General features: G+C 41.4%; 1 protein-coding gene across 4 annotated transcripts in view; it reads right to left on the minus strand.

The window, feature by feature from the left end:
* The window catches only part of LOC134344331 (band 4.1-like protein 4B), a 403206-nt gene that overhangs the window by 101041 nt on the left and 279279 nt on the right, over positions 1-22886 (minus strand). For all 4 annotated transcript variants that reach the window (XM_063043916.1, XM_063043918.1, XM_063043917.1 and 1 more), the window contains one exon: positions 1913-1980. In XM_063043916.1, the coding sequence (XP_062899986.1) occupies positions 1913-1980 (68 nt within the window). The remainder of the gene's footprint in view (positions 1-1912; positions 1981-22886) is intronic.

Below are 22886 nucleotides of genomic sequence, written 5' to 3' on the forward strand. Positions count from 1 at the left end.
ACCCAGAAACACATCCATTGCTGTTCTGCTATCATCCCTGCTAATGTTCCCTTCCAATCAACTTTGGCCAGCTCCTCTCTTGTGCCACTGTAATTCACCTTACTCCACTGTATGACTGATACACTTGACTTTATCTTCTCTATCTCTCTCTTTCTCAAACTGTCTCCTATGGATTCCCTTACTTTAAACTCCTTATTGAAATCTGGTTCATTACACATCACCCAATCCAAAATTGCCTTTCCTCTAGTAGGCTCAACCATAAGTTGCTCTAAAAAGCCATCTCATAAACACTCTACAAATTTCCTCTCTTGGGATCTACCACCAACCTGATTTTCCCAATTTACCTGAATATTGAAATCCCCATGACTATCATAACGTTTTCCTTATGACGTGCCTTTTCAATTTTCCATTGAAACTTAAATCCCATACTGTCCACTGTGTGAGGACCTGTATATAATTCCCATCAGGGTCTTTTTACCCTTGCAGTTTCTTAACTCCACCCAAAAGAATTCTACATCTTCTGACCCTATGTCAATACTAAGAATTTGATTTCACTTTTTACCAATATAGCCATCCCACCGCACCCCCCCACCCCCGCCTATGTGCTGGTACTTTTGGTACAAAGTGTATCCTTGTATGTTATGCTCCCAACTATGATCTTCGTTCAGCCATGACTCATTGATGCCCACAGTGACATACCTGCCAGTCTCTAACTATGCTACAAGAGCATCTACCTTATTCTGTATACTGCAAGCCTTCAAACATAACACCTTCAGTCCTGTAATCATCATCTTTTTCAATTTCACTCCCATGTTATACTTCAACATCCACTGACTGCAATTTTGCCTATAATCTGTCTGTCCTTCTTCATAGTCCCACTACACACTGCAACAACTTGTATACCAACTGCTCCATCCTCAGCCTCATCAGTTCCCATCCCCCTTAATTTAAACCCTCCCCAGCAGCTTTAAAAACATGATTGCAAGGATATTGGTCCCCCTCGGGTTCAGGTCTAACTTGTTCTTTTTGTACTGGTCATACTTTCCCCAGAAGAGATCCCAATGATCCAGAAATATGAAACCCAGGGACTTGCATCACTTCCTCATCCACTCATTCATCAGTACTATCACCTATTCCTGCCCTGACTAGCACAATAAGGAATTTGCCACTTTAAATGAATACATGATCCTTAGGAATTCTCACAAAAAAAGAGATCTCTAAAATACATTAATGTGACACTATTTGGGGAAACATCTTTTGGTTTCCCACATACTGTGCAAAGACAACAGAAAATCTGTAGATGCTGGAAATCCAAGCAACACACACATAATGCTGGAGGAACTCAGCAGGTTTAGTCAACATTTTGTGCTGAGACCTGCTTGGAACGTCGATTATACTCTTTTCCATAGATGCTGTCTGGCCTGCTGAGTTCCTTCAGCATTTTATGTGCATTCCACAGGACTCTAATATGCTTCCTAGCCATGACCTGAGCACATTAAATATAGACTAGTACTTTGGTTACCATAACATTGCTATACAGAAGTTGAGGCACATTGTACAGTACAGAAGAAAGAGGATCGACTCTTTTTAACACTTAACAGCATGGGCTCCTTAAATTTCAAGAGGAATAATATGATCTTTTTTGGTAATGCTGGTTGCAAAAAAAATTGAAAGCTAATGTACTAATCATTTCTGAATAATCACTGATGAAACTTGCATGTTTAAGCTGTATTAAAATTATAACTTTAATATAAGCATAAAAAATAATTCAGTTCTGGCACATTTGACATTTTGCAACTAAACTTGTGTGCTCATGCCTTTACCACCAGTTAAGAGGAAGGCTAACTTGATCAGTCTTAGTTTTAGGTAACTTTGCTCATAAGAAGATCTGTGTTGAAAGGTTCTGACTGACCTTGAACCATCTGTCAATGTGCCTGAGGACTTATTGTTGCTGCTCAATGCTGGCTCCTCTTTCTTACACTGTTGAAGGAAAATGAACAATTAGTAATAAAAATCGTCTTTATTTTAATTTGTTACCCAGAGTCAACAGCAGCTCAATTCTTACCAACGTATGAATGTACAATTAATTGACTTTGGGTAACATCTGAGACAACAGAAGACAGCAAGATGGAGATAACCTGCATCAGCCATTCTTTTGCACAAATATGGCATTACATAAAACAAAGAAAATGCAAATATCTAATTCAAAAGTTGTATGAATACAGCTACTAAAAATAGCTCACTTTAAAAAAAATTTTGAATCACTATGATTTGAATTTATTGACATCTGATAAGGTACAATTTTGCTCATATGGCCATCAACTGCTTCAGATAAATGATTTCAACTTTAAAAAGTTAACAGTTTTTCAGTAGTATAGTTGCTTAATTAATTGGTGACAACCATAGCTCTGCATTATTTATCCAAAAACAGGAGTTTGAATCTCAAAATAGCACATGGGGAATTCAAATTCAAATAATTACATTGGTAGTCGGGCTTTAGGAACAGAAAAAAAACCCAGAATTTCAGGAACCTACTTCAGAAATTGTTTCTTATTCTCACTAAAGTCTGCCAATATTCAGCAGTGACAACTGCAGCTCCATCCAATATTTCCTCTCTTCGAAGAAGGAAGTCTGAGAATCGGTGCGGGAGTGCGGAGGAAGACATTTTTGAATTTTTCGGGTTTTTTTTCCATCGGCGTTCAGAGAGGCAGGGCTGCGCAGGCGTGTGACGTCGGGCAGTGAAGCGCGGAAGATTTAAAAGGAACAGAGCCTCATACAGCGGGCAGCATAGTTGCGGGCTGTGGAGTGAGCCGGGAGCAGAGTGAAGGCTTAAGGGCTTTGGTTCACCGGGCTTAGGAGGAAACGGGCGAGGCGAGGCGAGGAAGGTTTGGTATTCATTTTTTTTTTGTTGTTATTTGAGGAGAGGGGCAGTATGAATGTGAGGGCAGTTTGTTGTTCTCGGTGCCGGATGTGGGAGGCCCTGGAGTCTCCAAGCCTCCTGGATGTCCACATCTGCGCCAGGTGCGCCGAGATGCAGCTCCTAAGGGACCGCGTTAGGGAACTGGAGCTGCAGCTCGATGACCTTCGTCTGGTCAGGGAGAGTGAGGAGTTGATAGAGAGGAGTTACAGGCAGGTGGTCACACCGGGATCACGGGAGGCAGACCAGTGGGTCACAGTTAGGAGGGGGAAGGGGAAGAGTCAGGTAATAGAGAGTACTCTGGTGGATGTGCCCCTTGACAATAGGTACCCCTGTTTGAGTACTGTTGGGGGGGGACAGCTTACCTGGGGGAAGCGACAGTGGCCGTGCCTCCGGCACAGAGTCCGGCCCTGTAGCTCAGAAGGGTAGGGCAAGGAAGAGAAGGGCAGTTGTGATAGGGGACTCGATAGTAAGGGGGTCAGATAGGCGATTCTGTGGACGCAGTCCAGAGACCTGGATGGTAGTTTGCCTCCCTGGTGCCAGGGTCCGGGATATTTCTGATCGTGCCCAAGATATCCTGAAGTGGGAGGGTGAGGACCCAGAGGTTGTGGTACATATAGGTACCAATGACATAGGTAGGAAAAGGGAAGAGGTCCTGAAAGGAGAATATAGGGAGCTAGGAAGGGAGTTGAGAAAAAGGACCGCAAAGGTAGTAATCTCGGGATTACTGCCTGTGCCACGCGACAGTGAGAGTAGGAATGCGATGAGGTGGAGGATAAATGCGTGGCTGAGAGATTGGAGCAGGGGGCAGGGATTCAAGTTTTTGGATCATTGGGACCTCTTTTGGCACAGGCGTGACCTGTACAAAAAGGACAGGTTACACTTGAATCCTAGGGGGACCAATATCCTGGCAGGGAGATTAGCGAGGGCTACTGAGGTGACTTTAAACTAGAATGGTTGGTGGGGTGGGAATCAAATTAAAGAGGCTAAGTGAGAGGAGGTTAGTTCACAACAGGGGGATGGGAACCAGCGCAGAGAGACAGAGGGGTGTAAAATGACGGTAGAAGCAAAAAGTAGTAAGGTGAAAAGTAAAAGTGGCAGGCTGACAAATCCAGGGCAAGCATTAAAAAGGGCCACTTTTCAACATAATTGTATAAGGGCTAAGAGAGTTGTAAAAGCGCACCTGAAGGCTTTGTGTGTCAATGCAAGGAGTGTTCGTAACAAGGTGGATGAATTAAAAGTGCAGATTGTTATTAATGAATATGATATAGTTGGGATCACAGAGACATGGCTCCAGGGTGACCAAGGATGGGAGCTCAACATTCAGGGATATTCAATATTCAGGAGGGATAGACATGAAAGAAAAGGAGGTGGGGTGGCGTTGCTGGTTAGAGAGGAGATTAACACAATAGAAAGGAAGGACATAAGCCGGGAGGATGTGGAATCGATATGGGTAGAGCTGCGTAACACTAAGGGGCAGAAAACGCTGGTGGGAGTTGTGTACAGGCCACCTAACAGTAGTAGTGAGGTTGGGGATGGTATTAAACAGGAAATTAGAAATGTGTGCAAGAAAGGAACAGCAGTTATAATGGGTGACTTCAATCTACATGTAGATTGGGTGAACCAAATTGGTAAGGGTGCTGAGGAAGAGGATTTCTTGGAATGTATGCGGGATGGTTTTTTGAACCAACATGTCGAGGAACCAACTAGAGAGCATGTTATTCTAGACTGGGTATTGAGCAATGAGAAAGGGTTAATTAGCAAACTTGTCGTGAGAGGCCCCTTGGGTAAGAGTGACCATAATATGGTGGAGTTCTTCATTAAAATGGAGAGTGACATAGTTAATTCAGAAACAAAGGTTCTGAACTTAAAGAAGGGTAACTTTGAAGGTATTTAACGTGAATTAGCTAAGATAGACTGGCAAATGACACAAAGGGTTGACGGTGGATATGCAATGGCAAGCATTTAAAGATCGCATGGATGAACTACAACAACTATTCATCCCAGTTTGGCAAAAGAATAAATCAAGGAAGGTAGTGCACCCGTGGCTGACAAGGGAAATTAGGGATAGTATCAATTCCAAAGAAGAAGCATACAAATTAGCCAGAAAAAGTGGCTCACCTGAGGAATGGGAGAAATTCAGAGTTCAGCAGTGGAGGACAAAGGGCTTAATTAGGAAGGGGAAAAAAGATTATGAGAGAAAACTGGCAGGGAACATAATAACTGACTGTAAAAGCTTTTATAGATATGTGAAAAGAAAAAGATTGGTTAAGACAAACGTAGGTCCCCTACAGACAGAAACAGGTGAATTGATTATGAGGAGCAAGGACATGGCAGACCAATTGAATAATTACTTTGGTTCTGCCTTCACTAAGGAGGACATAAATAATCTTCCAGAAATAGTAGGGGACAGAGGGTCCATTGAGATGGAGGAACTGAGGGAAATACATGTTAGTAGGGAAGTGGTGTTAGGTAAATTGAAGGGATTAAAGGTGGCTAAATCCCCAGGGCCAGATGGTCTGCATCCCAGAGTGCTTAAGGAAGTAGCCCAAGAAATAGTGGATGCATTAGTGATAATTTTTCAAAAATCTTTAGATTCTGGACTAGTTCCTGAGGATTGGAGGGTGGCTAATGTAACCCCACTTTTTAAAAAAGGAGGGAGAGAGAAACCAGGGAATTATAGACCGATTAGCCTAACATTGGTGGTGGGGAAACTGCTAGAGTCAGTTATCAAAGATGTGATAACAGCACATTTGGAAAGCGGTGAAATCATCGGACAAAGTCAGCATGGATTTGTGAAAGGAAAATCATGTCTGACGAATCTCATAGAATTTTTTGAGGATGTATCTAGTAGAGTGGATAGGGAGAACCAGTGGATGTGGTATATTTGGATTTTCAAAAGGCTTTTGAGAAGGTCCCACACAGGAGATTAGTGTGCAAACTTAAAGCACACAGTATTGGGGGTATGGTATTGATGTGGATAGAGAATTGGTTGGCGGACAGGAAGCAAAGAGTGGGAATAAACGGGACCTTTTCAGAATGGCAGGCAGTGACTAGTGGGGTACCGCAAGGCTCAGTGCTGGGACCCCAGTTGTTTACAATATATATTAATGACTTGGATGAGGGAATTAAATGCAGCATCTCCGTTTGCGGATGACACGAAGCTGGGCGGCAGTGTTAGCTGTGAGGAGGATGCTAAGAGGACGCAGGGTGACTTGGATAGGTTAGGTGAGTGGGCAAATTCATGGCAGATGCAATTTAATGTGGATAAATGTGAAGTTATCCACTTTGGTGGCAAAAACAGGAAAACAGATTATCTGAATGGTGGCCGATTAGGAAAAGGGGAGGTGCAACGAGACCTGAGTGTCATTATACACCAGTCATTGAAAGTGGGCATGCAGGTACAGCAGGCAGTGAAAAAGGCGAATGGTATGCTGGCATTCATAGCAAGAGGATTCGAGTACCGGAGCAGAGAGGTACTACTGCAGTTGTACAAGGCCTTGGTGAGACCACCCTTGGAGTATTGTGTGCAGTTTTGGTCCCCTAATCTGAGGAAAGACATCCTTGCCATAGAGGGAGTACAAAGAAGGTTCACCAGATTGATTCCTGGGATGGCAGGACTTTCATATGATGAAAGACTTGATGAACTAGGCTTATACTCGTTGGAATTTAGAAGCTTGAGGGGGGATCTGATTGAAACGTATAAAATCCTAAAGGGATTGGACAGGTTAGATGCAGGAAGATTGTTCCCGATGTTGGGGAAGTCCAGAACGAGGGGTCACAGTTTGAGGATAAAGGGGAAGCCTTTTAGGACCGAGATTAGGAAAAACTTCTTCACACAGAGAGTGGTGAATCTGTGGAATTCTCTGCCACAGGAAACAGTTGAGGCCAGTTCATTGGCTATACTTAAAAGGGAGTTAGATATGGCCCTTGTGGCTAAAGGGATCAGGGGGTATGGAGGGAAGGCTGGTACAGGGTTCTGAGTTGGATGATCAGCCATGATCATACTGAACGGCGGTGCAGGCTCGAAGGGCCAAATGGCCTACTCCTGCACCTATTTTCTATGTTTCTACAACAATATTCTTTTAGAACACGAGCCTACAGACATTTTCTCCAATTATCATCGTAGAAATGAGCAACATGGTGGAGCACAACCATTTGACCCCCTATTTGTTTTAATCATCACAAGTGAACCAGCATTTTACTAACAAACATAAAATGCTGGAGGAACTCAGCAGGCCAGGCAGTATCTATGAAAAAAGTACAGTCGACTTCTCGGGCAGAGATGCTTCGACAGGACTGGAAAAAATAACTAAGGAGTAGATTTAAATGGTGGAGGGAGGGGAGAGGTGGTAATGAAACCTGAAGAGGGAGGAATGAAGTAAACAGCTGGGAAGTTGATTGGTGAAAAAAATACAGGACTAGAAAAGGGGGAGTCTGATAGAAGAGGACAAAAGGCCATAGAAAGAAAAGGGGGAGGCGATGGGCGGGCAAAGAGATAAGGTGAGAAAGGGAAAAGGGGATGGGGAAAAGGTGAAGGGGAGGGAGGGCATTACTGGAAGTTCAAGAAATTGATGTTCATACCATCAGGTTGGAGGCTACCCAGACAGAATATAAAGTGTTGTTCTCCATTCTAAGTGTGGCCTCATCAAGACAGTGAAGGAGGCCATGGATAGACGTATCTGAATGGGAATGGCAAGTAGAATTAAATGGGAGACCACTGGGAGATCCCATTTTTTTGGGGCGGACGGAACATAGGTGCTTGGCGAAGCGGTCTCCCAATCTACATCGGGTCTCACCAATATACAGGAGGCCACACCGGGAGCACCAGGCACAGATATGACACCAAAAGACTCACATGTGAAGTGTTGCCGCATCTGGAAGGACTGTTTGGGGCCCAAATTGGTAGTGAGGGAGGAGTTGTAGGGACAAGTGTAGCACTTATTCCGCTTGCAAGGGTAAGTGTCAGGAGGGAGATCAGCGGGGAGGGAAGAATGAACAAGGAACTTGTGTAGCAAGCGATCCTTGTGGAAAGCAGAAGCTGCAGGGCGGGGGAGGGAGGGAAAGATGTGCTTGGTGGTGGGTTCTGTTGGAGATGATGGAAGTTGCAGAGAATTATGTACTGGACATGGAGGATGGTGGGGTGGCAGGTGAGGACAAGAGGAACCTTATCCCTGGTAGGGTGGCGGGAGGATGGGGTAAGAGCAGACATATGCGAACTGGAAGAGATAAAGTTGAGGGCAGCGTTGATGCTGAAGGAAGAGAAGCATTCTACTACATCTTATTCAGCAGCTTCTTGTTATTTATAAAATATGCTCCAATGTCTATACAAATTTATTTTTGAGGACTAGCAATAATTTAGTATTTAAATTTCTGCCATAGTGGTTCAGGTATTTTTACTACCATTCATTGTACTGAGATAATTTGGTTGTTTTACCTATTTCTATTAATCACAAAAAGCATTAGATTATACACATTTCGTAAATGCATGCATTTTAATGAGCTTTATTTTGCTTTCATTGGTATTAGACATCCCAAATAAACCTAAATGATTGTATCAAATTTGACTCAGTAACATCAGAACCAGTTGCTCTGAGACATGAAGCTGACAAAGGATCTTTGATTTGAAACATTAACTCTGTTTCCTTTCCCACAGTTGTGGCCTAGCCTGCTGAGTATTTCTATCAATTAAAAAAAAATATTTTGGAGATTTTCATATAATGCAGGTAAAAAAATTAACAATATACTCAAGTCTTCCTTGAACAATGACTCCACAGAATTACAGGCACCTGTTCAAAATGGAGAAACAACATTCAGGATAGCACCAAGAACTTCAAATCCCTTCACCAGGAACACAAAGAAGTGCAGCAAAAATGGAAGGTGTGCATGTTCTCACTTTCTATCGTCCATTCCACCAGGCACCAGATGTCCCACCTGTAACAACATTGTGTTCCATATTTGCCTTATCAGTTACCTCGGCACTGGAATACAGTGGATTCCAGATAATTGGACCATCAGTAATCAGGGCAGCCTTTGATTTGGGACAACTCTTAAAAGAACAAAAATTAATCAAGAAAATAGATAAAATTTGCTTTGTGTATTTGGGATGCTATGCCACTGAATTGCAACAGGAGACTGTTGCTGAACAGTTTTTCAACTGGAGACAGTCGCGAGCACTTGTGTGGCTGTTACACACTACGTTGTGTTTAGAGCAAACAGTTTTTAAATAGCTTCAGTTGTGAGTGTTTGTGTTCAAAAAGCAGTGTTTTTTGTCATTGATAGTTGGTGAGAGTAAGCAGTAAGACAATTCATAACAGTTTTGTTAACTGTGGGTCAAGCGTTCAAGCGTTCAAGCTTGGAATTGCCAGAAACTGCCAGAAGCGAAAATGAAACAATTTCACTACTTCAACAAGTTACGAACTACAAAGAATTTGAAGGAATCAACAATTATTCTTGTATGTTCCAACTAAAATGAAGGTTTGGAGAATGCAATCGCTGAAATCATTGTATGATGCAAGTCTGGTGTCTGCGCTGGATTTATTCATTTACAGTCAATCAAAAGAACATAAATTGAATGAATTTCTCCATTGATAACTATTAGGAACTAATACAGTGTTATAGTACTGTAGCAGGATTAGTAGTATTCTAATTTGTTCTGTATTTCATTTAAATACATAACTGTTATCCAGTTAAATGGTAATTTGTCGTTTTTTTAAAACCTTCTTATCTATTTACATGAAACTTCAGCTAACTGGGCCAAAATGTACAGGTCCTGATGTGTGCTAATTAACCGGAATCCCCTGTATATATAAATCATCTTTGACTCCAAACTGCTACCAAATTGAAGATCACTTTGCTAATCTAGATTTTTAAACTTTATTGTCTTAACTAAGCAAGTTAAATAATTGAATTTAGGTATGAATTATTGAGGTCAACTCAAGGAATTGTAATTGTCAGGCTCCTGTCAAAGAATAATCTTCCTTAAAAATGGATATTTTTATTTATGTTTAATGGTGTGAACATTGACATGCATGCCTTCACTGGGCAAGAAAACTTCATATATTACAAGTTTTACTCTAATATTACAAAGTATTGCATTGCCTTCATGTAGTGACAGTATTCTACTATGAAATGCAAAAATAAATTGTTCTCCCATTACACTCGATCTATGCTATTAAGGTGAGAAAATTGCTGCAGAGACAAACTATTAAATTTGTACACTGGTACCCATAAATCTTAATAAAAACATAGAATTTAGTATATTGCAAATATTAGAAAATGCAAATGCATGCATTGTATTTTCTATGTATTACAGTATTTACTCAACAGTATTTACTCAAATGCACACATTGTATTTTCTATATTTACTATGTAACCACTGCTAGCTCAATAGAAGGTATTCACTATGTAGCCATGACTTTTGACCTGTTCACTATTAATTGATGAAGAGAACTAGAATGAAACCAAGTAGAAAGATAACGGTGGCGAGTAAGGTGATGAAATATGTGGCAGTATGTCAACGCAAGACTAATTAAGAAATAACTGTGGTTAGGGATGAGAGGACATATGGTCTAAAATGTAAACTAGGACATAATTAAGTTGGGGAGTAAAACAATAGTGGAAAGTCGAGAGCGGATATATTGATGATATGTAGTCACAGGCCGACTGGGTATGATAATGTAGCTAAGATAGGAAAATTGCTATAAAAATGCTGTATACAAGCCTCAACGGGCAGTCAGCTACTAGCTTTCTGATTGTCTCAGCTTTGATTTGCAAATTAAAGTTTAAAACGTCTTGACGAGTTTTCTGTGTCTCCTTGTCGTTTGTGAGAAACGAGAAACCATGACACAAACAGCACAGCCTTCACACTGTATTAAAACTTGAATATGAAACACATTTCCTGTATCATGCTTTTCCAATCCAAGGTCTATATTGTTTACAAGACACAATACAGAAAAAAAACACAAATACAAACATTATGCCTTAGTTTTTGTTGAGAAATGTTGGCAGATGTTGGAACTCACTGCACTTCCCCCATCTCATCAAGAAGCACAGGACACCCCGTGCAAGTATCAAAAGTATTGAGCAGGCTCTCAAAAGCAGTTTTCCTATTTGCACCCAGGCATCAGGCTTCTTATGGAGCCCAGTGGCAGAGCATCAACTCGGCAGTTCCCAACAATTATGCAAAGAAGAGAAGTAATTTAATTTTAAATAGTACAACATAGAACAGTATAGTAAGGAATAGGCCATGCATACCACAATGCCGTACCAAACTGATTAAATTAGTAATCAACTGTCCAACAAAGCTGTGCATATCCAAGAGTCTTTTGAATGCCTCTGTTATATTTGCCTGCAACACTTCCTTGGGCAGCACATTCCAAGCACTCACCAATCTCTATGTGAAAAACTTACCCTGTATATCTGCTTTGAACTTACCGCCTCTCACCTTATATGCATGCCTTCTGGCATCAGACAATTCAACCTTAGGAAAAAGATGAGAGCACCTTGCTGGCAGCCGATGGGGTAACATCTTTTTGAACTTGCTCCTACCTTATCTATTCTTTTGTTTCCTACCAGTTTTTTGAAACATTATTATAAATCTCAACATTGCTCTATTATGTCTTTGAGAAAGACTAAAGCCTCTGCAAAAGAAAAAGAAGATGAGTCTCCAACCACCTTGGAAGCAATTGGAGATTTCCTTAAAAAGCAAAGAACAGAACTTTCTGAGGAATTTCAACATCTTCATGCCAAGTTGGACAGTATTCAACAAACTCTAATCGAACATGATAAGTGAATTAAGGAGAATAAAGAAACTTTATCCATACTGGAAGCGGATTTAGAAGACATGAGTAAGCTCTGCAAAAAGTTATCATTATCTAATGAAAATTAACAAAGAAGATTACCAACCTGGACGGCAGAAGCAGAAGAACAATCTACATATTCTGGGTCTTGAAAGATCAGTTGAAGGTGCCCACCCCACGGAGTTTTTTGCAAGCTTTCTGAAGCAGCTATTCCCTGATTTATTGCCGCCTGTGCCTAAGTTGGACTGCGCCCACCAGTCACTGGCCCCGAAACCAAAGTCGGGGCAGCTACCAAGGTCGGTTATTTTAAGTTTTCATGAATTTCATACTAAGGAGCTTTTAATCCGTCATACCCATCGAATAGGAATGATTGATTACAATGGGAAGATGATCAGATTTGTGGAAGATTATACACTGGAGGTTATGGCTGAACATGCCAAATATAAAGAGGTTATGTCACTGCTTTATAACAAAGGGTTTAAGCCCTCCCTTTGCTTCCCCGCACGTCTTAGAATCATTCAGAAAAATGGTGTGCAGAAATGGCTGGGATCGGTTGAACACGCACAGAAGTTTTTGAAAGCAGAATATTAATTGCGTTATATCTGTTACAAGAGCAATTATCTTTTTAATGTTGGATAGAATAAGGTTTTAATAAACTTACGTTTTGACCATTTATATATCTTGCTTTTTAATATTTTCTTTGATATTTTTTATTACTTTACTTTTTTTTGAGGCTTTTCTATATATATTCTTATGTTTTGGATTTCTGATCTAAGTTTATTTTGTCTGTTTTCTCTTGGTAGGAACATAATAACCTTGAATGATTAGAGTTTGGTCAGCAGGATTTCTTTGGGAGGGTTGTCTTTAGGGTTCAGCATGCCGACTGTTCTTTGGCCGGCTTTTTTGGCTTTGGGAGGGGGAGGGAGTGGTGTTTCTTTTTTCTCTGGAAGCTGGGTTTGGCTACCATCCAAATTTTCTGTTTGAGTACCTTATTTTATGGTTCCTTCTCTGGTTCTAATATATTATGGTCAGATCTTTGAACTCTTCTGTTAATTAGTATTTAAAATGGATCGAAATATTAATTTACTTAGTTTTAATGTGAAAGGGTTAAATCATCCTGTGAAACTGAATAAGATTTTTGCTTATATTAAAGTTAAGGGCCCCCATTATTTTCCTACAAGAAATGCATGTATGTAGTTGTGACAACACACGCCTTTTTAATCGGTGGAGGGATTTATAATTTCATTCTTCATACAGAGCAAAATCTCGAGGGGTCTCGATTTTTACAGACAACACAATTTCTTTTGTTCAACATGAAGTACTCTCTGACCCTAATGGGCGATTTGTCATAGTGTCAGGGAAACTAGATAATAAATAAATTGTACTTGCTAATGTGTACACCCCCAATGTGGATGATCCAGGATTTTTTGAGCATTTCTTTTCATTCCTGCCAGATTCGAGTCTATATTCTTTAGTAATGGGAGGAGATTTTAATTGTTGTCTAGACCCAGTATTAGATCGTTCTTCTCCTAAATCAGCCACACCTAATAAATCAGCTTTATTTATTCAATCTTTTCTAATGAAATGTAATATTGTTGACGTCTGGTGTTTTTTTCACCCGGCAGAAAGGGAATATTTATTCTTCTCTCATGTCCATCATTCCTATACCAGGATTGATTTTTTTTTAACTGATAGTCAAATGATTCCATTAGTTCGATCCATTGAATATCAAGAAATAGTTGTATCTGACCATTCATTCTCCTGTATTTCTATCTTTAAATCTTCCTGGTTTCATTCATATGAACAGATCCTGGTGTTTTAATTTAACTTTGTTACCTGATAAGGATTTTCTAAAATTTCTAGGGAATCAAATTACTCTTTTTTTTTGAAGAAAATGTGTTGGAAGAGACTTCCAGTCTTATCATTTGGGACACTTTTAAAGCATATATTAGAGGACAAATTATCTCCTATACTACATATATTAAGAAAAAAGCTAATAAAGAGAGAACTGACTTAGTTAATCAATTAAAACAATTAGACCAGAAATATGCTTTGGCACCCGACCCTGAACTGTACAAAAGACATATTGAAATTAAAACTAAATATGATCTTCTTATAACGTATCTAATTGAAAGCCAACTTTTAAAAAATAGAAGCTAATTCTTTATACATGGAGAAAAAAACTGGTAAACTATTGGCTAATCAATTGAAGACCTTTATAGCTAAATGGCAAATTAAATAAATTTGCAAAACCAATGGTGATTTGACAACTGACCAGTTTGAAATAAATGACACTTTTAGAGAATTTTATTCTAAACTGTATAGTTCTGATTTTGTTAAAGATAATACTGCAATGAACAATCTTTTAGACCAATTAAATTTTCCTGGACTTTCGGTTGATAATCAAAAGCAGTTAGATCAGCCTATTTCTCAGGAAGAAATCACTGAGGCTATATGTTCATTGCATTCTGGGAAATCTCCAGGAACTGACAGATTCTCTGGAGAATTTTATAAGGCTTTTTCTTCATTGCTTATACCTTATTTATGTTCTACCCTTACTGATTCCTTCAAGGTGGGTAGGTTGCCAAAGTCTTTTTATAAAGCTTCCATTTCACTTATTCTTAAAAAGAATAAGAATCCCACTGAATGCTCTTCATATACACCAATCTCTTTATTCAATGTTGATGCTAACATCCTATCTAAAGCTTTGGCCCGTAGACTCAAGAATATTATACCTTCTATAATATCTGATGATCAGACAGGATTTATTAAAAATCAATATTCCCATTTTAGTATATGGTGATTGTTAAATGTTATGCATTCTCCATCCAAGGAAAGATCGGAATGTGTGATTTCTCTGGATGCGGAGAAGGCTTTTGACCAAGTTGAATGGAATTACCCATTTAAGACCTTAGAAAAATTTAATTTTGGGCCCAGTTTTATTCTTTGGATTAAATTACTTTACTTATCTCCCTCCGCTCGGGTCCTTACTAACTTTCAGAATTCTAAACCAATTAAACTCCAACGTGGAACCAGACGAGGATGTCCGTTGAGCCCTTTGCTTTTTGATTTGGTATTAGAACCTTTAGCAATTGCCTTTCCAGAGTCTAAAGATATCACCGGTATCTTAAGAAAAGGTACTATTCATAAAGTTTCGCTTTATGCCGATGACCTATTGCTTTTTATATCTAACGTTACAACTTCTTTACCCTCTATGTTTCTTTTACTGACTAATTTCAGTCAGTTTTCAGGATATAAATTGTATTTACATAAGAGTGAATTTTTTCTTTTAAGTAATTTGATACCACCTGATATTAACCTTCCTTTTAAAATTGAAAGAAAACAATTTACATATTTGGGTGTAATAATCACTAAGAGTTATAAAGATCTATTCAAAGAAAATTTTCTAACCTTAATGAATTATGTGAAAAAGACACTTTCTAATTGGTCGCCTCTCTCTTTATCATTGATTGGTTGAATTAATTCTATTAAAATGAATATTTTACCTAAATTTATATACCTTTTTCAAGCCGTACCTGTTTTTATTCCTAAGTCTTTTTTTGATTCTTTCTTCCTATATATGGAAGAACAGAAAACCCTGATTAAATAAAGCCCACCTTCAAAAAATTAAAAAGAGTGGAAGCCTTGCTCTACCCAATTTTAGGTTATATTACTGGACAATTAACATAAGAAATCTCACATTCTGGTTATATTATATTAATCATGAGGATTGTCCAATATGAGTCTTTTTGGAAGCCAACTCTGTTACGAAAATTTCTATTTTCCTGGAAGAGGAGAGCGGTAGTGTTAGGGGACTCGATAGTTAGAGGTGCAGATAGGAGGTTCTGTGGTCGTGACAGAGAATCCAGGATGGTCTGTTGCCTCCCGGGTGTCAGGGTCAAGGATGGCTCTGATAGCTTGCATGACATTCTGAAGTGGGAGGGTGATCAGTCAAAGATGTCGTGGTGCACATTGGTACCAATGACATAGCAAGGAAGAGTGAGGAGGTCCTGGGGAGTGAGTATAGAGAGCTTGGTAGGAAGTTGAAAAGCAGGACCTTGAGGGTGGTAATCTCAGGATTGTTACCTGTGCTACGTGCCAATGAGGGTAAGAATAGGATGCTCTGGAGGATGAACAAGTGGCTGAGGAACTGGTGCAGAGGGCAGGGTTTCAGATTTCAGGATCATTGGGACCTCTTCTGGGGCAGGTGGGACCTGTACAAGAGAGATGGGTTACACTTGAACTAAAAGGGCACCAATATCCTTTCAGGGAGGTTTGTTAGTGCTATTGGGGAGGCTTTAAATCTAGATTTGCAGGGGGATGGGAACCAGAGTGCCAGAGCTGACAGTGGGGCTGGGGTGAAAATAAATGATATTAAAAGTTCAAGCAAAGCTGCAAATAGGAAGGTTCTGAGTGGTAGTAAAAATCTTCTGAGGTGTATATACTTCAATGCTAGGAGTATTGCGGGGAAGGCGGACGAGTTGAGGGCGTGGATTGACACATGGAATTATGACGTTATAGAAATTAGTGAAACCTGGCTACAGGAGGGGCAGGACTGGCAGCTTAATATTCCAGGGTTCTGATGTTTCAGATGTGATAGAGGCAGAGGAATGAAAGGTGGGGGGTAGCATTGCTTGTCAGGGAAAATGTTACAGCAGTGCTCAGGCAGAACAGATTAGAGGGCTTGTCTACTGAGTCCTTATGGGTGGAGCTGAGAAACAGGAAAGGTATGGCCACATTAGTGGAGTAGTATTATAGACCACCCAATAGTCGGCGAGAATTGGAGGAGCAAATCTGCAGAGAGATAACAGGCAACTGCAGGAAACATAAAGTTGTGGTGGTAGGGGATTTTAATTTTCCACATATTGATTGGGACTCCCATACTGTTAGGGATCTAGATGGGTTAGAGTTTGTAAAATGTGTTCAGGAAAGTTTTCTAAATCAATATATAGAGGTACCAACTAGAGGGGATGTGGTATTAGATCTCCTATTAGGAAACGAGTTAGGACAAGTGACGGAAGTGTGTGTAGGGGAACACTTTGGTTCCAGTGATCATAACACCATTAGTTTCAACTTGATCATGGATAAAGATAGATCTAGTTCTAGGGTTGAGGTTCGAAACTGAAAGAAGGCCAAATTTGAAGAAATGAGAAAGGATCTAAAAAGCGTGGATTGGGACAGGTTGTTCTCTGGCAAGGATGTGATCGGTAAGTGGGAAGCCTTCAAAGGAGAAATTTTGAGAGTGCAGAGCTTGTGTGTTCCTGTCAGGATTAAAGGCAAAGTGAATAGGAATAAGGAACCTTGGTTCTCAAGGGATATTGCAACTCTGATAAAGAAGAAGACAGAGTTGTATGACATGTATAGGAAACAGGGAGTAAATAGGGTGCTTGAGTAGTATAAAAAGTGCAAGAAAATACTTAAAAAGGAAAGCAGGAGTGCTAAAAGAAGACATGAGGTTGCCTTAGCAGTCAAAGTGAAGGATAATCCAAAGAGCTTTTACAGGTATATTAAGAGTAAAAGGATTGTAAGGGATAAAATTGGTCCTCTTGAAGATCAGAGTGGTTGGCTATGTGCGGAACCAAAAGAAATGGGGGAGATCTTAAATGGGTTTTTTGCATCTGTATTTACTAAGGAAACTGGCATGAAGTCTATGGAATTAAGGGGAACAAGTAGTGAGATTATGCAAACTGTACAGATTGAAAAGGAGGAGGTGCTTGCTATTTTGAGGCAAATTAAAGTGGATAATTATATTCCACACATATTCGACTCTCCCCTCCTACCCCTCCCAACAATCCCCCACCCTGCTCTCATGACGATACCCCTTCCCCACACGAAACCACCACGGTGGGCTTCACAGCTGAACAGGTGAGGAGACAGCTGAAATGTCTCAACCCAAGCAAGGCTGCAGGACCAGATGGTGTCAGTACCAGGGTGCTCAAAGCCTGTGCCCCTCAGCTATGGGGAGTACTTCGCCATGTATTCAACCTGAGCCTGAGGCTCCGGAGGGCTCCTGTACTGTGGAAAACGTCCTGCCTCGTCCCTGTGCCGAAGACGCCGCGCCCCAGTGGTGTCAGTGACTACAGACCGGTGGCATTGACCTCCCACATCATGAAGATCCTGGAGAGACTTGTTCTGGAGCTGCTCCGGCCTATGGTCAGGCCACACTTAGATCCCCTCCAGTTTGCCTACCAGCCCCGACTAGGAGTTGAGGATGCCATCGTCTACCTGCTGAACCGTGTCTACGCCCACCTGGACAAGACAGCGAGCACTGTGAGGGTCATGTTTTTTGACTTCTCCAGTGCGTTCAACACCATCCGCCCTGCTCTGCCGGGGGAGAAGCTGACAGTGATGCAGGTGGATGCTTCCCTGGTATCATGGATTCTTGATTACCTGACTGGCAGACCACAGTACGTGTGCTTGCAACACTGTGTGTCCGGCAGAGTGATCAGCAACACTGGGGCTCCACAGGGGACTGTCTTGTCTCCCTTTCTCTTCACCATTTACACCTCAGACTTCAACTACTGCACAGAGTCTTGTCATCTTCAGAAGTTTTCTAATGACTCTGCCATAGTTGGATGCATCAGCAAGGGAGATGAGGCTGAGTACAGGGCTATGGTAGGAAACTTTGTCACATGGTGTGAGCAGAATTATCTGTAGCTTAATGTGAAAAAGACTAAGGAGCTGGTGGTAGACCTCAGGAGAGCTAAGGTACCGGTGACCCCTGTTTCCATCCAGGGGGTCAGTGTGGACATGGTGGAGGATTACAAATACCTGGGGATACAAATTGACAATAAACTGGACTGGTCAAAGAACACTGAGGCTGTCTACAAGAAGGATCAGAGCCCTCTCTATTCCCTGAGGAGACTGAGGTCCTTTAACATCTGCCGGACGATGCTGAAGATGTTCTACGAGCCTGTGGTGGCCAGTGCTATCATGTTTGCTGTTGTGTGCTGGGGCAGCAGGCTGAGGGTAGCAGACACCAACAGAATCAACAAACTCATTCGTAAGGCCAGTGATGTTGTGGGGATGGAACTGGACTCTCTCGCGGTGGTGTCTGAAAAGAGGATGCTGTCTAAGTTGCATGCCATCTTGGTCAATGTCTCCCATCCACTACATAATGTACTGGGTGGGCACAGGAGTACATTCAGCCAGAGACTCATTCCACCGAGATGCAGCACAGGGCGTCACAGGAAGTCATTCCTGCTTGTGGCCATCAAAGTTTACAACTCCTCCCTTGGAGGGTCAGATACCCAGAGCCAATAGGCTGGTCCTGGACTTATTTCATAATTTACTGGCGTAATTTACATATTACTATTTAACTATTCATGGTTCTATTACTATTTATTATTTATGGTGCAACTGTAATGAAAACCAATTTCCCCTGGGATCAATAAAGTATGACTATGTCTATGACTATAAATCCCCTGGACCTGACTGGGTATTCCCTCGGACCTTGAAGGAGACTAGTGTTGAAATTGCAGGGGCACTGGCAGATATATTTAAAATGTCGGTGCCTACGCGCGAAGTGACGGAGGATTGGAGAATGGCTCATGTTGTTCCGTTGTTTAAAAAAGGATCGAAAAGTAATACGGGAAATTATATGCCGGTAAATTTGACGTCGGTAGTGGGCAAGTTATTGGACAGAGTACTAAGAGACAGAATCTACAAGCATTTGGATAGACAGGGACTTATTAGGGAGAGTCAACATGGCTTTGTGCGTGGTAGGTCACGTTTGACCAATCTATTGGAGTTTTTCGAGGAGGTTAACAGGAAAGTGGATGAAGGGAAGGCAGTGGATGTTGTCTACATGGACTTCAGTAAGGCCTTTGACAAAGTCCCGCATGGGAGGTTAGTTAGGAAAATTCAGTCGCTAGGTATACATGGAGAGGTGGTAAATTGGATTAGACATTGGCTCAATGGAAGAAGCCGAAGAGTGGTAGTAGAGGATTGCTTCTCTGAGTGGAGGCCTGTGACCGGTGGTGTGCCACAGGGATCAGTGCTGGATCCATTGTTATTTGTCATCTATATCAATGATCTGAATGATAATGTGGTAAATTGGATCAGCAAATTTGCTGATGATACCAAGATTGGAGGTGTAGTGGACAGTGAGGAAGGTTTTCAAAGTTTGCAGAGGGATTTGGACCAGCTGGGAAAATGGGCTGAAAAATGGCAGATGGAGTTTAATACAGACAAGTGTGAAGTATTGCACCTTGGAAGGACAAACCAAGGTAGAACACAAAGGGTAAATGGTAAGGCACTGAGGAGTGCAGTAGAACAGAGGGATCTGGGAATACAGATACAAAATTCCCTAAAAGTGGTGTCACAGGTAGATAGGGTCATAAAGAGAGCTTTTGGTACATTGGCCTTTATTAATCAAAGTATTGGGTATAAGAGCTGGAATGTTATGATGAGATTGTATAAGGCATTGGTGAGGCCGAATCTGGAGTACTGTCTTCAGTTTTGGTCACCAAATTACAGGAAGGATATTATTAAGGTTGAAAGAGTGCAGAGAAGGTTTACAAGGATGTTGCTGGGACTTGAGAAACTCAGTTACAAAGAAAGGTTAAATAGGTTAGGATTTTATTCCCTGGAGCGTAGAAGCATGAGGGGAGATTTGATAGAGGTATATAAAATTATGATGGGTATACAAGGGATGACAGTGGAACAGCAATGGCAAGTGTTTCTGGGAATAATGTGGAAGGTGCAGGATCAGTTCATTCCAAAGAGGAAGAAAGGTCCTAAGGGGAGTAATGGGAGGCCGTGGCTGAAAAGGGAAGTAATGGACAGTATAAAAATAAAAGAGAAGAAGTATAACATAGTAAAGATGAGTGGGAAGCCGGAGGATTGGGAAACTTTTAAAGAGCAACAGAAGGTAACTAAAAAGGCAATATGCAGAGAAAAAATGAGTATGAAGGTAAACTAGCCAAGAATATAAAGGAGGATAGTAAAAGCTTCTTCAGGTATGTGAAAAGGAAAAAAATAGTTAAGACCAAAATTGGGCCCTTGAAGATAGAAGTGGGTGAATTTATTATGGGGAACAGGGGAACGAGGAAATGGCAGACGAGTTGAACAGGTACTTTGGATCTGTCTTCACTAGGGAAGACACAAACAATCTCCCAAATGTAATAGTGGCCAAAGGACCTCGGGTAATGGATCAATTGAAGGAAATTTATATTAGGCAGGAAATGGTGTTGGTTAGGCTGTTGGGTCTGAAGGCTGATAAGTCCCAGGGACCTGATGGTCTGCATCCCATCGTACTTAAGGAGGTGGCTTTAGAAATCGTGGACGCATTGGTAATCATTTTCCAATGCTCAAAAGATTCAGAATCAGTTCCTGTGGATTGGAGGGTGGCTAATGTTGTCCCTCTCCTCAAGAAGGGAGGAAGAGAGAAAACAGGGAATTATAGACCAGTTAGCCTGACGTCGGTGGTGGGAAAGATGCTGGAGTCAGTAATAAAAGATGAAATTACGACACATCTGGATAGTAGTAACAGGATTGGTCCGAGTCAGCATGGATTTACGAAGGGGAAATGGTGCTTGACTAATCTTCCGGAACTTTTTGAGGATGTAACTATGAAAATGGACAAGGGAGAGCCAGTGGCTGTAGTGTACCTGGACTTTCAGAAAGCTTTTGATGAAGTCCCACATAGGAGATTAGTGGGCAAAATTAGGGCACATGGTATTGGGGGCAGAGTACTGACATGGATTGAAAATTGGCTGGCTGACAGAAAACAAAGAGTAGCGATTAACGGGTCCCTTTCGGAATGGCAGGCGGTGATCAGTGGAGTACCACAGGGTTCAGTGCTGGGACCGCAGCTGTTTACAATATATAGTAATGATTTAGATGAGGGAATTAAAAGTAACAATAGCAAATTTGCCGATGACACAAAGCTGGGTGCACTGTGAAATGTGAGGAGGAAGTTATGAGAATGCAGGGTGACTTGGACAGGCTGGGTGAGTGGGCAGATGCATGGCAGATGCAGTTTAATGTGGATAAATGTGAGGTTATCCACTTTGGTGGTAAGAACGGGAAGGCAGATTATTATCTAAATGGAGTCAAGTTAGGAAAAGGGGAAGCACAACGAGATCTAGGTGTTCATGTACATTAGTCACTGAAAGCAAGCATGCAAGTACAGCAGGCAGTGAAGAAAGCTAATGGCATGCTGGCCTTCATAACAAGAGGAATTGAGTATAAGAGCAAAGAGGTCCTTCTGCAGGTGTACAGGGCCCTGGTGAGACCACACCTGGAGTACTGTGTGCAGTTTTGGTCTCCAAATCTGAGGAAGGACATTCTTGCTATTGAGGGAGTGCAGCATAGGTTCACAAGGTTAATTCCCGGGATGGCGGGACTGTCATATATCAAAAGATTGGAGCGACTGGGCTTGTATACTCTGGAATTTAGAAGGCTGAGAGGGGATCTTATTGACACATATAAGATTATTAAGGGATTGGACATGCTGCAGGCAGGAAGCATGTTCCCACTGATGGGTGAGTACAGAACCAAAGGCCACAGTTTAAGAATTAGGGGTAGGCCATTTAGAATGGAGTTGAGGAAAAACTTTTTCACCCAGAGAGTGGTGGATATATGGAATGCTCTGCCCCAGAAGGCTGTGGAGGCCAAGTCTCTGGATGCTTTCAAAAAAGAGATGGATAGAGCTCTTAAAGATAGCGGAATCAAAGGTTATGAGGATAAGGCAGGAAATGGATACTGATTGTGGATGATCAGCCATGATCACAGTGAATGGTGTTGCTGGCTCAAAGGGCCGAATGGCCTACTCCTGCACCTATTGTCTATTGTATAGATAGAGTGAATGCAAGCAGGCTTTTTCCACTGAGGCAAGGGGAGAAAAAAACCAGAGGACATGGGTTAAGGGTGAGGGGGGAAAAGTTTAAAGGGAACATTGGGGGGGGCTTCTTCACACAGAGAGTGGTGGGAGTGTGGAATGAGCTGCCAGAGGAGGTGGTAAATGCGTTTTTTTTTTCAACATTTAAGAATAAATTGGACAGATACATGGATGGGAGGTGTATGGAGGGATATGGTCCGTGTACAGGTCAGTGGGACTAGGCAGAAAATGGTTCGGCACAGCCAAGAAGGGCCAAAAGGCCTGTTTCTGTGCTGTAGATTTCTATGGTTTCTATGGTTTCCATTATTTCTCTTCTCGGATCCTC

Source organism: Mobula hypostoma, chromosome 3, assembly GCF_963921235.1.
Source record: "Mobula hypostoma chromosome 3, sMobHyp1.1, whole genome shotgun sequence".
Taxonomy (NCBI): domain Eukaryota; kingdom Metazoa; phylum Chordata; class Chondrichthyes; order Myliobatiformes; family Myliobatidae; genus Mobula; species Mobula hypostoma.